Source organism: Callionymus lyra, chromosome 14 (assembly GCF_982586985.1).
Source record: "Callionymus lyra chromosome 14, fCalLyr1.hap1.1, whole genome shotgun sequence".
In the NCBI taxonomy this organism is placed as follows: domain Eukaryota; kingdom Metazoa; phylum Chordata; class Actinopteri; order Syngnathiformes; family Callionymidae; genus Callionymus; species Callionymus lyra.
In genome coordinates this window covers 11,515,487-11,533,297 of record NC_141831.1, presented here as the reverse complement: position 1 = coordinate 11,533,297, position 17,811 = coordinate 11,515,487, and the positions used below count along the sequence as shown (strand labels likewise).

At 40.6% G+C, this 17,811-nt stretch overlaps 2 protein-coding genes across 2 annotated transcripts; both read right to left on the bottom strand.

Moving 5' to 3' along the window:
- Positions 1 to 1,067: 1,067 nt before the first annotated feature.
- On the bottom strand, positions 1,068 to 11,157 carry zc3h12b (zinc finger CCCH-type containing 12B). Its single transcript, XM_087807142.1, has 6 exons — positions 11,100 to 11,157; positions 6,929 to 7,691; positions 6,105 to 6,244; positions 5,181 to 5,415; positions 4,149 to 4,255; positions 1,068 to 4,077 (listed from the first exon to the last, which is right to left on the bottom strand). The coding sequence occupies exons 2-6, from the start codon at positions 7,519 to 7,521 to the stop codon at positions 2,654 to 2,656; spliced, it is 2,499 nt and encodes an 832-aa protein (XP_087663268.1). The 5' UTR covers positions 7,522 to 7,691; positions 11,100 to 11,157; the 3' UTR covers positions 1,068 to 2,653.
- A 1,190-nt stretch (positions 11,158 to 12,347) lies between these two features.
- On the bottom strand, positions 12,348 to 17,243 carry amer1 (APC membrane recruitment protein 1). Its single transcript, XM_087807143.1, has 2 exons — positions 16,915 to 17,243; positions 12,348 to 15,578 (listed from the first exon to the last, which is right to left on the bottom strand). Exon 2 carries the CDS (start codon positions 15,511 to 15,513, stop codon positions 13,279 to 13,281), a length of 2,235 nt encoding a protein of 744 aa, XP_087663269.1. The 5' UTR covers positions 15,514 to 15,578; positions 16,915 to 17,243; the 3' UTR covers positions 12,348 to 13,278.
- Positions 17,244 to 17,811: the final 568 nt, after the last annotated feature.

Sequence of the window (17,811 nt, the reverse complement as noted above, 5' to 3'; positions counted from 1 at the left end):
TTCAATATTTTTAGTTCCTATGCTTTTAATTAAATAAAAGAGTGATGCTATACAAATTGCTTTAAGAAATCAACCTTTCAATATAGAATATGCTTATTAAATTTAATTATTCCATTCCTTGCTTTAAAAAAAACAACATTTCAATTAAAAATGTATTTGAAAAGGTAAAATTAGACGTACAATATTCTGATGGCACCGATATAATTCCATAATTTTGGCTTGGAAATGTAATGCAAGTTATATTTTTTGTCAGCAAAGTAACATAATCAAATGATTAAAAAAGTGGCAATTCCCTTCAAACACACAGTTTGGCTTTTACACACTTTACAAGCCTCTGTTCAACCAGTCAAGAGGTCGACCGAAAATTCCATCAATAAGACGATCGATAATTTTTCCCCGTCCGCGGTTCTAAAAGTGGTGATTTCCACCATTTTTACTTTGTCGACACTCGGGCAACGACTTGACAAATATCCGTCGACAAAAGAACAATTAAACGGTAATTTAGTATTTAACAATCATATTCAGAAGCGTTCGAACAATCCCGATAGATGTCAAGAAGCAGCGTCACGACGTAAAGCCAACCCCACGAGTCAAGGTGCATAACTAGAGTTTTACAAAACAAAGTGTTGCAATTGTCATCTCCACTTCAAGTACACACAACTAACTACTCTAGGCCGCTTCACAAAATATACTCCCTATACTAGATTGGAACCTTTCCGTTTTTTTTGGGCGGGTAAAGACTGGAAAAAAGAAATCATCCTGAGAGCGATGTGCCGGCGAAGCACAGCTTAAAATCCTTCCACGTCAAATCTTCCTATAAATAGTCCACCCGCCCCGACGATTCCTCCTATACACTTATGAACGTATCTTACAGGGGTAACAACACGAGGCCATTACAAATCTCCTTCATATTCTTCTCACTTTCAATATATAAATCTCACACAAACTCTTCAGCAAAATGTTGAAATTTGATGGGATTGTTGCTCAAGATTATGTTTTTTTTCCAAAATAAGTTCACATTTGTTTAGTTGCATTAAATTGAACAAGATATTGAAGAGAAAACGAGGCCGTTCTTATGTTTTTTTTCAGTGATTCCATGTGAAAATATCATCACAGCATCCTAAGAGATACATGCATTTGTGAAACAAACATTTTTCGATAAATACCTCATATAAAGATTGCAAAGTTAAAAAAAAGGAAGAAAAAAAAAACAGTCTCAACTCTTGAAAGTTATACCAGCTCAAAAGTCAAAATGTTATTTAATCCAAATTATTTTAAACGAAGCCGAGGTTCATTATTGTACCTCGAAATTATCGTCTTCAACCCAGCAGACAACATCCGCTATTGAGAAACGGAAAAAGGTAGTTGACCACCGTCGCTCAAAATAGAATTAAATCTGACAAATAAAGTAGTGTAACATGTATGTGGAATACCATATAACCTATATATTTTTGGCATCATTTAGCAGCTTATAAATGACTCAAAATAATGGCTTTTGCGTGATCGTATATACACATGTGTAAACAAGTCCATCTTTTGGCTTGCGTTGTGCACACTCTCTCAAACTCTACTAAAAATAGTAGCTTTTGTCGGCGGAGCTAGGAAAATAGACTTCTGTATATATGGTGTGATCGGTGCTTCCAGGCGTTCAATGAGAAAATTCCATCAAAACGGTATGCGATGACGAAAAAGCGTGAGGTCATTCAGATATAAGGCCATATGTTTAGTTCATGCTGTGAGGTATCCGTTTACCTCTCTCTCTCGCTTATTGTTGAAAAAAGAAACGCACTCGAAGGTGCCGGTGTTGAAGTGGCGCAAGGTCATTTGTCGTTTTTTTTTTTACCATTTTTAAAAACACGTTTACGGAGTCTGAGCAAGAGCTACATGAGATCTTTTTTGTGTCATTTGAGATACATCTACTGAATGATTTGAACTGAATACAACTTAAAACTCTCTCAAAAGGACAATTTTGTGACCCGCAAAGCCGACTCTGGCCAAGGAGAATTTGCAAAAAGAATTTCGCCGAGACTAGGGCTCGGTACCTTACTTCGGTTTTGTTGTGGCACCGACCAAATTCTTTGTCTTTGGGTGCCAAGTTTTTGTTACCCAGAGTGAACAGTACAATTCAAGCGATTTGCAGCTATAGTAACAGACAGTGGTATCGTTCAGGTACTGGAATCGGAATAAAGGTATCGGTACCAGTAGGGAACATTTTTGATCAATACCTAGCCCTAGTCAAGACTCATTCAATATTTTGGCCCCTTGAAAGACTAAAAAATACCTTTAAGATGATGATAAGGTAGGGCTAGACCATGTGCAATTTTGTTTAAAATGCTTAAAACTTAGCACTTGGACTTAGCATCCAGCCTGCTTTAAGAAAAAATAACCAAAAAAATGCTGATCCAATCTGTGAATTCCGGCGAAAAACTCGTTTTAAACGCTCCCATGCTAGCTCTTGCTTAAAACTCGTGCACGCTATGAAGCACACGCTTCATGAAAAATGACCTCATGGTACAATTCCACGAGAAAAGGTTTTGCCGATTTCCACCTGGACAACCGCTTGTATGTATAAAATGAACTCCTGAGGGCTAAGGTTGCATTTCACAAGTGCCTTTTTTTTCCCGGGGGGGGGGTCCTCGGATCAGAAGACCCCTCAATGGCATGACCTCAATTTGGTGACGATGACCGCTGCGAGTTGTTGGGGATCCGTCAGATGGGGGTTCTTCTCCATGACCGAGTGGACCACGTAGGCCGGGAATATGTTACAGAGGTTCCGATATGTTTGGTACTGGTGTTCCGGGATGACGTAGCGCTCCAGGTGCTCGGCGGCCGAGGTGGCCTCCCACGGCGAGTTCCATATCTGCTCCATTTTCTCCGGCATGCTGCGGACCATCACCCGCTCGCAGCACGGCGTCAAGCTGTTGCTGAGCGGATACGAGTGATATCCGTAAGAGTCGTTGCCGCAAGGCAAGGGGTCCCAGCTGGCGTGCTGCTCACGGCACAGCGGGGGGCGCCTTTGTCTCATCGGGTTGCTGTCGTAGAGCCGCGAATCCGAAATGCTGTCCATGCGAGTCATGCCGAGGGATCGGGTGGGCTGCGAGGACAGAGGCGGCAGCACCGTCTGAGTCAGGGGGTAGTCCCCGGGGCAACTGGACCTCGCCCCGACGGCGGCGTGCTGGAGGTGCGGCGCCAGATGAGGAGGCACCGTCTGCTTCCGCTGCACTTGCTTGGGCTCCTCCGGTCCGTAACTGTGCACCCTGGACAGCGCCTCGTGCCGGAACCCGTGCGAGAAACTCTGCATCCTCCCGGCCGACTGCTGCCCCTTCATGCTCTCCTCCATGCTGCCGTCCGCCGAGCCGGGGTACATGTCCCCGTACGACGAGAAGGAGTCGCTGTTGGAGTGGCTGAGGCAGGACTCCGGGCAGTGGCTGAGGTTCCTCTGATACACGCCATGCTCGTGCTCCATGCTACAGAAACTGTCCACGTTGTGCATGCTGCTCATGCTCATGGTAGAAAAATCGCTGTGCAGCGAGTAGTAGCCGTGGTCGCTGACCGTCGAGTCGTACTTGGGGAACGGCTCGCCGTACGTCACCGAGGCGCCGTGACTGTTGGTCACCAGGATGGGCGGGTACTGTACGCTGGACATGTGCTCCAGGGAACTGTGTGCAAACTGCATAGAACCAGGCACCGGGCTGCTGGCCGACCGCGTGTTCAGGGCGCCGGCCGCGTGGCTCTTGACGGGCTGCATGGTGGGCACGCTGAGCGCGGACACAAGGGAAGGCACTGAATTCGCCTCGGACTTCCTGGCGGCCGCCGCCGCCTCCGGAAGTTCGCAGGCCACCGAACGGATGCTGGGGTCCGACTGACGCTTGGGCGCCACGCGCTTGACCTCGGAGGCCGCGTCCCCCTTGGCGGCGGCGGATCCGGTACCGCATTTGACCAGAGCCCCCTCGCTCATCGTCTTGACCGCCGACAGCTTGGCGAAGGCCCGCAACTCGTCGGCCACCGCGCGCTGAGGCTGATTGACCCGCTCGGGATGGTAGTACTTACACTTGTGTCCGTACGTGCACTTCTTCCCTGATGTGATAAAAGAAACAAGGAATCTGTAATAAATACTCATTTTAAGATCTCAGTTTAAAGAGACTCACCATAGGGGCAAGGCTGCTTCTTGTGCTCGGGAACAACAGGACGCTTGCGAAGGAAATTTTCTAAACTTGGACCATGTCTTCCTAATGGATCATCAGGTGGCATGAACCTGTAGAATATTACATAGGATTAGTGGTTATATATGGGTGTGTGAAGTTACTATAAGGAGTGTGTATTGTAGAGAAACTGGCGATAAAACGTGTATCACAATAGAGTAGCTTAAATATGATTTATTGTGAAATATTGTCATCTGTAGAAAAAAGGATATGTGTGTAGTATTATCGAGTACTTGACTCTGGTGTTGCAGAATTAACAAACCACGTGATTCTTGATGAAGTCATAACTGCTTTCATTTGTTTTGAAACCAAAATATGTCCAAACATCATGTTTAAAAGCTGCTGGAGTCGACTGTATCCTCTCATTCTCAGCCAAAATTTGACATTAATTTGACATAAATATATACATATGTATAAATGATGTAAATATATGGATGTTAACTGTAAATGAAAATGTAAACAAAATTATGATATTTCACACACACAATTTAGTTATGAACCATTACAAAGCTGACAATAAAATAACAAAATATAGTAGAAAATGCAATTATTTATTTCACAACACTGTTTTTTAACGATTTTAGTTCTATCACAGTTATTTTACGGTTTATATTTCAATAAAGTGTGTATAAAATATTATTATTCAATAGTTTTTATTCATAATTCAGATTCAAATATTCCAAGTTTGATTATTTTTGTGTTGCAATTCAACCTCCGGCAACTAGATGGCAGCAGTCAATACGTCCCGCGTAGTTATGGGAACAAGGGAATTACGCGAGATTCCAGCAAAGACTGAGGACAAGAGGATACAGTCAACCTCAGCAGCTTTTAAAGCGGATGTTTGTACATAGTTTTGGTTTCAAGACAAATGAGAACTGTTACAACTTTATATCGTCATACGATTACAATACACACTCCTCATTTTTACACAGCATTTGATGGTGTTTCTAGCTTCTCTAATTAACAGCAGAGCCTTACTTGTCGTTGACAAACGAGTACATCAGGAGACGCTCTTCTATGAACTTTTTCCACTCTGGCTTTTCGTTTTGCAAGTCTCTGTAGTTGTCGTTCGACACAATAATTCCATCAGAATCAAACGCCAGCTTCACTATGAAGCGATCATCGTAGCAGACCACCCTCCTGCCCTGGACCCTCCGCGACGGCGTGAACACCAGGATCTTCTCCTTCTCCAGCTTGCGTAGGATTTCCTGGTCTGGAATATAAGAGTGATTTTAGCGCGTCATACAAATTAGTGATACATGACGTCTTGTTTTTCATCCTTGTTGCGAAACGACTAAATGAAGAAAACAATGAATCAGCAATACATATTTTTATAACCGAATCTGGTGCTGCCTGAGTGGGAATATTACTTATAATATAAGATTTTTATTTTGAATCTTTATTTTATTTGCTTAAAACTGATCAAAGATGTTTCATAACCTTTTCAAAATGACACAAATCCGAAAAGCTGTTGCTAAAAAACATCATTAAATGATTTAATACGAATTATATTCACCTTTTCTACATAATATCAGCTCATAAACATCCTCCTTGACTACTAATGATCAGTATCCGTCCATATATATTCATTCTTATTGTGATCATCTGTCCTTAAAAGCTAAAAATCCCTATTTTTTTCTTCTCATCTTCTCTTAGAAGTTCCATAACCATTTTCACGCCATTAAATCCTAAACCATGCAAGTTAAGACTGGCCTACAATGAATTAAGCCTTAATTCATCATTCTTTCCTTTCATTATTAAGGAAAAAAGGATGATTTAACTGTTACATGCCTAATAAATGAATATTTTTTAATTTCCTTTCTGCCTCACTATACATGTTAAGAGGTGATTAATGGTATTCCGCTGCTGTCAGTTGTAATTGATGAAGGTTTAAGTGATCACCAGTAATGAGAGCGTCAGGCCTCGACTGTTCCTTCCTCCAAGCGGGGACGAACACAGTGATGTCTTTGTGTCCTTTCTCTAGGAACCATTCCACGGCCAGTTGTATACCACGGCAGGAGAAGACCTCTTTGTTTCCATGACTGGAAGACAAGAACCACAATTGATCAATATCCATAAAAAGGAATTATTCAGTTACAAAAACTTTCTTTTTTTTAACTCTATTAATAGTTAATGTGATTTATATGCTATACTGTCACCAACTGAGTAGTTTTACTTTTTTTTTAAGTGATGTAAATGTTCATGGTCCAGTGGAAACATCTGGGAGTAGATTTATATCATGACAAGACGGATAAATGTGTTTAAATGTAATTTAAACTGAGACGTCCAGACTCATCCAAGATAACTTTAGACGCAACAGTTATGTGAACACATCCAGGACTGGGGGACATTAAAAAACAAAATAACCAATACAAGTCTCATGTATTTTAATAAAGAGTCACTTGATTGCTAGTACAAAGTACTTGTCCCTCGTTTACTGTGGGTTTTTTGTTCTGAAAACCCCCCACAGCATTTAACATAATCAAAGTAGTGACCATTTATTTAAACTCGACCTGAGCAGCTCTTAGAATGCTTTGCCGCCCAGCCAACAGATCACAGCTTTCGATCGCTTTAACCATACCAACCTAGACGTAGAATTTAAATATAGTATTTTAAAAATAATAACACAGAGCTCTCTTGTTCCTGAGTCTAGCTATTACAATGCAATAATAATAAATATAATCATATTAAGTTTAACAGCAGCGTGTTGTTGCAACATTTCTCACCTCATGGCCACGTTGGATCCATCGATGACAATGGGTCTGAGATTATCGTAGACTTCTACGGATTCCTCCTCCACCGACACCTCAGGACTCACGATCTCTTTTACAATCGGGGTCCTGGACGCCGACGTGGTCGCGCTGCTGCACGGTTGAACTTCCGTTTCCACTTTGTTCCCGAGTCGCACCAACTCCGCGAGGACGTCGTTGATGAGGGCGGCGGCTCCGAGTTTATTCAACACCGTCTCCACCTGCTCCCCGGAATAGCCCAACTTTAAGGCGAATTCCATCTTGGTCTGGTATTCCCGGTCGCTGGTACGCTTAGCGCTCGCCCCCGTTTCATCCTCTCGAAAATCCTGCGCGGTGCTACTCTGGGAGAAACTGGGCCGGTCCAGGCAGGGCGAGCGGCAGAGCTGCCGGTGGGGTTTGGAGGCAGCCGACGGGTCTTTCTTCTTGACGCTGCCGTCGTGCACCTGGAGGGTCTGGAGATGTTGCTCCTCGGATTCGCTCTCCGAGCTGCTACCATCGTCGGATGCGTCCGATGCATGCCGGTCCTCGCTGGAGTCAGTTTTCTCCTCCCTGCAGGGGCGTTTTTCCATTTTGAGCTTCACCACGATGGAACATGCTGTCAAGTTGGTCTGGACGCCTCAGAGTTTTGCACCATGCTTCCTCACCGCCGCTGCAGCCAAGCACACTTGCACATTTCTTTTTACTTTCAAGGAACTATTCATCCAGGCCACAGCAAACCGATCTGGCAGAACCTTTAATGCTGGAAGACAAAAAAAGAATCCAGAAGTTAGGCTTGAGTTTTGAGACTCAGTAAATGCAAACAAAGATATGAAAGTGATAATTTATTGGGAAAACATGAATGAAACTCAACTATAAAAAATAAACATAAAAACATTTAAACTCTGACTTATTTATACCATTTTTGTAGAGCTTTGTTATTTAATATTATAAGGGGTGTCAATGTCTGGAACTTTAAACGGTTAAATGGACATGAAATCATGAACATTTAGAAAAATCAATAACCGAAAATATATACATGCATGCGTTTCTATTACCCAAGGGTATGAGGAAAAATATTGATACACCATTCTATTGCAATATTTTCTTTCACGATACTTTATTGACATTCAACAGCGTTGTATCAATTGTTTATTTTTGGCCTTCAAACTTTTTTTTTAACCATAGTTCTTCATAATTCAATTTTTGTTTAATTGTTAAAATAAACATGAAAATATTCGTATCATGTTGTTTAGAGGTCAGTAGGTGGCGCCATCAGTTTAAAAACCATGTGATGTTTCATTAGAACAGTTATTAAAAACAAAGGAAAATAGTTCAGAGGCCGCCATCTAGTGGACTCTGAAAATAATGACACTGCTTCATAAAGCTTCATGAGACCATCACTAGTTTTTCCGATGTTAACTTTCTATTAAACTTCCAGTAGTCACTACGTCACCCGCAGCTAAAGGAACAATAAAATCCTTCGTGATTGGGACAATGACTGAGGACGAGAGGATACAGTTAAGGACAGCAGATTTTAAAGTTCTCGTCTGGACATATTGTGGTTTCAAAACAAATGAAAGCAGTTACGACTTTATCAAGAGTCATGTGGTCTGTAAATTCTGCAACACCAGTATTTAAACAGTACTACAAATATATCCTTCTTACTACAGTATCTCAATATATCGTGCTGTATAACCAAATTGCAGCCATTACACAGCCCTACTGATGACCACTGAACAAGAAATTGGAGAAGAAAAGTGGTTTTCTTTATATATATTTTATATTATTATGATTTCGTTTCAACTCTTTTTTTGCAGGATCAAAATAACTCAAAGTCTCACTTTCTAAATTAATAATGCTAAGGTTGTTAGCATTAGTTGGTGTCACCCTCCTTGCTGGTTGATGAAAAATGTCTTTTTATGTCCAACATCTTGTACAGTGGGAACAATTTTTTTATTGTTTCATGATCTGTCTCATTCAGGAACTTATTTGGGAAATTTTAAGCTTATACTACATTCATCAAATGTCTATTTACATTAGGAGAAGAAGCTTAACTAAATGATTTTATTGGACAATAATACACACTTTTCTCAGCTTGAATAAATACTACTTTATCACAGAATAAACCACAAAAAGCCAGGCTCAAATCAGGGCAAGCGCCTCACGAGCACCAGTCGAGGCAGACACACGAGGCGAGTGCATGTGCATATAACCTGATGCACGACGTGGGCTGAGCGCTAAAATAAAGATGCAGACGATTATACTGCAGTACCAAAAAAAAAAACTGCACGTTCTTCTGTATTAGTTGTCAAATAATCATGTTAATGATCAGAAACACAGATCGTGAATCTTGAGAAGAAGGGGTGGTGGTGGTGGGGAGGGGGGGGGGCAAACACAGCACATCCAGTTTGCGCTTCAAGAGGCGCAGCCCATGATGTACGTTGCTAGGCAACACAGCCTTGTCATCAGCTAACTCCTTTTTACCAGTCACGACTAACGCAAACACAGCTCATCATCTCTCTTCAGGCAGCCAGTAAATGCAGAACACTTCAGCGAAGAATACTCTCGGCAAGCAAACTCTAAAGCATCATCGTACGCCGAGAAATACCCATTATGACACTTTTTTATAGTAAATAAGAAACATTTTTAATATAAATTAAAGTTACAAGTGATACAATTTTTTTTTACAAAGCTTAATCTTAGTAGAATTCAATCTCAAACTTCAGTTATGCGTAGGTTAAGTAGAAGTACAGCATTCAAGATTTTGGATTTTAACACTTTCCATAAACTATTTGTGATGCAGAGGTTATAATAATAAACTTGATAATCAACAACACTGTAGTAAAAGTCACGGGGTAGATGCTCACATTTTCTTTTTACCGACTATTCTCAGGATTTGTTTGTGACGACATTGTCCGAGTTAAAAGGAGCTCCGCGCTCGTTCCCCATCCACCTCCAGATTCACGTGCGAAAACGCAGCGAGGCCTCCAAAAAAAAAAAAAACCCATCACTGCACATGCACAGACATAGCTCGGTCTCATAGCAACAAGTGTAGCAGTCCCCGAGGATTGTCTCTTCATTGCAGGCCCATTAGAATATCCACTTGGTAACAACAAATAATTACCGTTAAAACAATTTGGGGAAAAAACACATTTAATCATTATTTAACATAATTTATATAGAAGATATTTACCAAATATTCTTGAGCAAACATGACTTATTTTTAGCTATGAAATGATGATATATCCTTTATAACCCTCGTATCATCATGTTTTAAGGTCTAAATAATGCATTAATAATGAAATAAAGTATACTACAGTGTCCAGATAGATTATCTGATATTTATTGTTTAGTTTTTTTTAGGGGGTCTTGATAAGTCACGTGTTATACCACGTGTTTACTCGGTTATTATACCTATTATTTTTAAAAAAGTGGTTTGAAACTTTTGAGATTATATTGTACAAATTCAGTTATTAAATCACAGTATATTTTTTTCCAGTCGATATTGCTCTATTGAGGTCCATTTCAAACCAATGTTTAAACTACATTTCTGTGGATTTAACAGCTTAATAAAAATAAAGTTTAGAAACACAATAAATGAATTGATAGTGAATATTTGCAAATATTTAAACCTGTCTTATCGCAAATAGCAACAGCGCTTGTGTGCAGACAGAAAAAACCGAGCCAGAACATATTGTTCAAAGTATAAAACACATCTTTCTAATGTTGTTTCGTGAAGTAAATAAAACGACTTGTTAATTCAATTTAAAGTGGTTTTAAAGGCCGAGGGTTAGCGAAGCTACATTGACGCTGAACACAAGAATCCGTTAACAGCAGTTGTTGTACTTTCAAGTGGATAAATGCGACTATGAATGAGAAAAATGAATCTATAGACCAATATTTATGATAAATACGAGCCTTTTTTCTTGGCGTCGGCATCTGTTTCGTGCACGAAAAAGAAGCTAGGTGGTTAGCAAGTGTAGCTATCATCATCAACAGCAGGTTGCTAACGGAGCTAACCCTCCATCATAATGCTAATGTAACTTTAGTGTAAAGTTTAGTGTCGCTCGTCCGTCCAGAGAACTAAAGAACCAAATGTTCGTTTATGTCACTGTGAGGAAGATAAAAAAGAAACAAAAACGAGAGCCATAGTTGAGCTTCATCTCACCTTGTTGCTGTCACCCTCCTCGCTGGAACACAAGTGTTTTGCTGCCATTGGCGCTGTCGCAGTTCTTCTGGTCCAGGGTTGAACCAGATGGAAACACACGCAAGATCCACTTCCTCACGAGTTGGTTTTTCTCCGGATTTACGACACGTTTTGTTTGGGTTTTCATCGCATCCGAACCGGTGCCGACACTCCAAGGCTTCGTCCTGGAGACTGTTTGAAGTGGATTTTGCTTCTTTTTTTACAAATAATGAACAAGTGGTTAAAGATAAAAGATCAGGGACTGCCCTTGTTTGATCTAAACATATATTATATATACAAATAAAACATTCTTAACATATTTAAAATCGTATTCTTTATTAACATGTTATTATCAAATTGTCAAAAATGACATATGTAGAAACTGTTTTATTTTGTAGTAATTTGATGTATTAATTGCCACTAAATATGAGTTTTTGTTGTTGAACCCCTCAAAAAGATTTAAGGGAATATAAAAAATATATTTTGGGGAAAAAACTTCTATATAGCAGATTAAGAAAAAAGTTATCAATTAATTTTAGCACGTTTTTCTTGATTTCGCAAAGGAGGTCGTCCACCTTGACCCAGAGACAACACAAAGGATACCACAAACATTTGTTTTTGGGCCCTTCGAGTCACCTTGACCCTGAGATAACCCAAGGGTAAATGGCCCCTCGCATCAGCCACCATACAAAATATGGCCCCTGAGGACATTTTATTACCCACCACTGCTTTATATCATCTTTCTTTTTTTTCTTTTTTTTTAATAAAAAGGTATATTTTTTAAACATTGCTTAAATATTACTATTTATACTATTTGGTAAGGGGTAATTATTTGTATATTAGTTAATACTATTAGTATTTATACATCTATTTATAATATTTCAAAGTTGAATAATAGCTCTGATATTGATGTGTAATTTCTTTTTATATTTGTAAGGTATACATTGTTTTATTAACCTTCTATACATCCCATTAGGGGTCACCACAGTGGGTCAGACCCTCCCATCCTTAACAATATTAAACGTTTCCTCTTAATCTTATCACTTCTTTGACTCATAAAAATCATTGATTGACTTCTTTCTCCGGTTCTGCCTGGTTTCTCCATCTCCAGAATTCTTCATGTAACATGTCCGGTCTCTTCTCTCCATCTCTGTCAACAAACGCTGATCCTAATAATACACAAAATATCATGTATCGCAACTTTTTATAATAATGAAAAACGCAAAAACACTGTTTTGACTAATTTATTAAGAGTAAGGCAGCGTTTCACTCAGACAAAACAGGACACGTTTCAAGAGCAACCGATGTTTATAAAACAAATTCGGAAACCAATATTAACAACAAAAAAAAACATAAAAGCAACTATCAAGTCTTTTTTTGTGTTTAAATGGATTCAAACCACACATTCCAGTTGAATAAAAATAAAACTACAACCAAGTTAATCATACTATATACTTAGGAACATAACTTGGTGAATAGCTCCTTTGAAATGTCAGTTTTTAACCAAACAAAAGTCAACAATAAAAGGTGTATATAGCCCTGTAGTTATCTACTGGTTTACAGTGTTTTTGAGCCAGGAAATATACGCTCTTAAACCAAAACAAGCATTAGTGTCTGTCGTGTGCATTTGTCCTCTTTTCTTTTCAAGCAAACCATCGGAATCCAACTAAAACTACCTATAAAAATGAATCAAAAATACTAATAAAAAAATGTTAGTTTAGGTTTTTTACTTCCAAAAGTGTCATTTGCAACCCTGTGACCATAAATAAGGTGAGCTTAGATGGTGTAGACAATCGATGGGTGTAAACGGTGCCAGCATACACTACAACTCACACATTGAAGTGTTTTGATTATAAAGAAACCCAGCTTATAACAACACCACACAAATACTTGAGGCTACTTGAGTAAAGAATGGTTTGTATTTGAGTTTTCTATCGGAGCGTGATGCTCGAAAAAAAAAAAATCTAACCATATGTGCGACGACGTTTCTTTTCATTTCACATCTCACTGGAAGAGTCACAGTAGTGTACGAGGATGTAGGTTCAAGTACAAAAATATGCGATACTGCAGATGCCTCTGTTGGCAGGCGACCATTGAAAAGATCAAGATCTTGAAACTGGATGGAAAACATTTGGAGTCCCGATTCCTTCCTCATCCACGACTATAGGTTCGGCCCGCCTTCCGACGTCTCCTCCCACGATAAGGCAGCTACGGCGCCGCTTCCCCTCACCACCTCCGTTGATACATTCTTTTTGCAATAGTCGCTTCCGGGTTTACTTTGAGCTCTGTTCTCTCTGTAGAGGCCGCTCACCTCCGCGTCGCCCCGACAGGTTTGACCCGAGCGGTTCAGTTTCGGGAAGCGACCCGGAACGCTCCACGACGCGTCGTCGTCGACGAGACTCCGTTCGTAAAGGTCCATCATCTGATAATCGCATTCGGCGAACGCGTCTTTCCGCAGGTAGCTTTCCTCCAGCTCCTGGTAGGACGACGCGATGTCCTCCCCCAGCTCCGGGTGGATGTGCTCCTCGTACTCCCCCTCGTTGTGCATGTCCACCACGTCGAAGGTGACGATGCTGGGCAAGGCCTGCATGTTGGCGGTGAACGCCGACTCCGTCTGGAAGCCGTCCATGTGCAAGTCGCTCATCATTCGAGAGTTTTTCGTGTAGTCCACGAGCGCCTGGGAGAAGCTCACCGCCTGTCCTTCGCCATCGTCGACACGTTCCTGTTCCGGACTCATGCTTCCCGGTCGGTTCTCGCCGAGGCGCTGCTCTTTGGCTTCGCAAAAGGCATCATCCGTTGTACTTTTAAAAGAGATGTTGCTCAGCCTTTTCTGGCAGTCGGTGGCGCCCGACGCCTCAAATACATTTCCAGCGTCCTTCAGTCCGAACTCCGAAGACTTCCCCGACGCCTCGAGAGCGTCGTACATTCCGGAAGCTACTAATCTCTCGGGGACGAAGACGGAGTCGTCCGTCTCCGCCGGCGGCTGCCTGGCGGGTTTGAAGATGGGTTTGTTATCGAAGTGCGGGCTGATGAGACTCTCGTCCGGAGCGAAGAGTTCGTAGAGAGCGTCGCCGCTGTAGCTGTCTCTGGGGAGCCTCTCTTTGTGAAGCCTGTCCAGTTTCTCCTGGGCTTCCTCCGGCGGCCCGGGCGTGGTCGAGTCGTAGTAACCCTCGTCGCTGTTCGGCACCGACTCTTGGTGTTCGCTCTGAGGCGTGAGGGCGTCCAGGGTGGGGGTGTCTTGCTGGGCGCCGCTCGCCGTCGTCTGCGTGGTCTGAGAGTAGGTCGAGTCGGTTTGGGTGAAACCCCGGGACACCTCTTCGGTGGATTCGTTTCCCCAGAAATCCCGGAGACAGGACTCGTCCAGGTCTTCGGGAGACGCCATTTCTTCGCCGCCGCCTTGGTAGGTCAGGTAGCAGGAGGATCTCTTCCCCCCGTTTCTACTCCTCTCTCCGGAAACGCTGCTCTCCGTGATGCTGTCGTCTTCCTGGTCGGCGATGATGTCGCCGCAGCCCGTGAGGGAATCGAAGCTTTTCAGCGAAGCCACTTCGCTGTAGATCAGGTTGAGTTGATCCGACGAACCCGAGGCGTCCAACTTCGCCTCCAGCTTTAAACAGGGCTCGCTGTGACCTCTGGAGCTCTCCTTGTACGCGACCAAAACACTGGTGGTCACGCTTTTCTTCTCCACTTGATTGTCGGGGATCCGCTCGTCGTGAGCGGAGCTCGGCTTTTCGGATTCCAAACTCGACGTCGCCGGATCGTCGAGGATACATTCAGGGTCACAATCGTACGATAAGTCAGGCACATCGGGTTCAGATCCTAGGCACTCGGAGACAAACTGCTCGCTGTCGTCTTCGACCACGGGCTCCTCCGACCTGCAGTAGGACGTGGACATGACCACCATTTCGGTTTTGTCAACATTCTTGTTGTTCCTGCTATGCCTAAAACTCTGGAATAGACTCTTCAAGCCTCTCCTCTGCCGCGGGAGCGAGAGAGATTTGTTCTCAGTGGAAGTAGGACTACAATCGAACCCGCAGTGACAGTTCCCAGTGGGGTCCTTATGGTTGTGGTACTCGAAGTCCGCGGCGGCGGTGGTGGTGTACCCACTCTTCCCGCCGTCCTCGGGGCTAGTTTTGCAAAGACCATCGTGAGTTTTGCTTTTGCAAACTCCTTTCTTGTTTTGGTTTTTATTCCGCCCGCCAAAGAAACTCGGTAACAGGCAGATGCTCTTGCGCACCCCGAAAAACGTCAGAGCAGTTCGCAATCTTCCGGACTTCTGAGATTTCACCACAGAGGTCTCGAGCTCTTCCGCTATGCTGCTGCACCGAGGAAGAGGTCTTGAGTTGGCGTCACGTTCCCTGGTTTTGCCGTGGACTCCATCAACCTTTCGGGAGGCCATAACTGACTTTTACGATCGCAGTAAACTCATGGTCAGAAAATCAGTGTTGATGGCAGCCTCGTCACCTGTGTTGGAAGATAGAGAACAATATTAGTTGTTTTTTTAATTAAATTGTTGAGAAAAGTAATTGGCGGTCTCAAGATTATTCTAAGATTTAATATTTTGGAAAACCTTTCCATTTGAAATTGCCACTAGAATATTGAATTGTTGAATTTAACATACCAAAAGTTAAAACTTTTAATTTATTATTGAACTTTTTTTATATATATATTTGAATGAAATAATATATAAACACAGAGTTTGAACTTGTTTTTATTGAATACTTGAATTCAATCATTTCTATATTAAAAGGCTTAATTTGTTTTCTTAAATAATTACATTTTAAAAGCTGGAATATTGTCCAAATGTTATATGCTGAGTTATATATTGTTATTGATTTGAAAATAAAAATGTGGGGACTTTTATTCCAACATTTTTGTATTGAATTAAAAAGGGCCAAGAAATACTAATAATAAAAAAACATTATTATTGGAATAAAAGTTGAAAAAAAGCATTTATTTTGAAAACGTTTTTTAAGTTTAATTAAATTAAAAATATATATCCAAACATTTAAAATGAATTAATAATACAAATAATAATAATAAATAAACGTGTGATTGAAGCTAACCATTCAATATTCTGATGGCACTGATGTACTTTCCTAATAAAAGTTTTTTTTTTTTTTTATGTATTATTTTCTACCCTCTGCAAGACTGTATAGGATATAAAGAGTGGTTGATAAGGTCAATACACGTTAGAGTGTTTTATCAAAATAGCTTTATTATGAAAACTATACTGAGACTAAAGTGACTAAAAGTTTCAAACCAACGATTATTAATATGTAAAGTTGCCTGGTTTTAGAAAATGTTTTTATATTCAGATTGAAATTACATTTTAAAATCTGAATGTCATTCTGTCCAAGACAAACTTAGTAATATCAACAAAACAATGAGGAACACAGAATCATCACCTAACTTGTGATGCAACTTATCATCTGCAGCAAATAAAAAAACAGTAAACTCGTGCAAAACAAGATTTAACTACCAGAAAATGATTGTATTGAAGTTTACTTGACAATCGGGATAAAAGGGCAGAAGAATCTTGTCATCCTTCGTATCAAATCACTTACAATGTTGTTAATCTCCTAAACTAATCCCTCAAAGTCTGAAGCACTTTCCATCATGCTAACTACATATGTGTTCACATTTCCTAAATGAATCTGGTGTAATAACAATTTAAGGGTAAGAAAAAATAATGTTTAATTAAATCAACAACTCGTTTTACAAAAACGTGGATTTTGGAGACAATGGAATTATGTGTAACATTAGCAACGTAGCAGAGACACAAAGTAAACAAACTTACCATCAGTAGTCAGTATTTTTACGTCAAAAAAACTCTGCTGGTACTGTCCAAAGTTGAACTAGAATAACTCTTGGATTCGCTTGGAACTTGTATATTTTGCAATCGGTGTGTAAAATAACCAAATATACTACAGTCCCCTGCTAAGGCTAACATTAGCCAACACTAGTCATCGTAGTGTTGACCGGGTGGAGGTGAGGCAGGGATGCATGGCTGGGAAATTGAAAAAGCCAATTGGAAAGTAAATTATTTTTGTCTATTTTAGCGCAAAAAAGGATGGAAATAGTTGTTGAACACAAAGACGCCGACGCTGTAGACGTTGGACGACTCGGTTGGCGGCGCAGGATTGTGACGTAACAATTGGCAAACATGCGCAGTCTATTCCGTTAGTTCAAAATTATTATTATTATTATTATTTTACTTATTTTACCTCACGAAATTGTGGATGTATTTTATAAAGATTACTTTTCTTTACAAATAATAAATAATAAATTTAAATAATCAATCAGTTTTGGAACAATTGAAGTGAACGGAGACAATAAATACATACATATTTGGATGTAAATCACACCTTTTTTAATAATATTGAACTGAAAAGGGCAGAAATAGAATTGGCTGAATAAAAATATATATATATATATATTGGTTTATAAAAACAATATCATGATCATTATCTGAAACTTTTATTGCTGTGTTGTAAACAAAACATAGGTATCGTTTGTGGTGGAAGTACAGTATGACATAATTAAAAAGGGTAACACACAAAAAAAGCATTACAAAAAGAGAAAAAGTCACCAATTTTCAATGGAAAGTAAAAGTGGATATGGAAAACATAGCAGAAAAAGAGAAAACAAAAGAAAACACATATTTATAATATACATTATTTTTATATTAACGTGT

Coding starts and splice junctions, on each gene's coding strand:
- zc3h12b (XM_087807142.1), bottom strand. CDS start 7,521: ATGGAAAAACGCCCCTGCAGGGAGGAGAAAACTGACTCCAGCGAGGAC. Junction 4,256..5,180: donor TACTCGTTTGTCAACGACAA/GTAAGGCTCTGC, acceptor AATATTCTACAG/GTTCATGCCACCTGATGATC. Junction 4,078..4,148: donor GAAGCAGCCTTGCCCCTATG/GTGAGTCTCTTT, acceptor TTATCACATCAG/GGAAGAAGTGCACGTACGGA.
- amer1 (XM_087807143.1), bottom strand. CDS start 15,513: ATGGCCTCCCGAAAGGTTGATGGAGTCCACGGCAAAACCAGGGAACGT.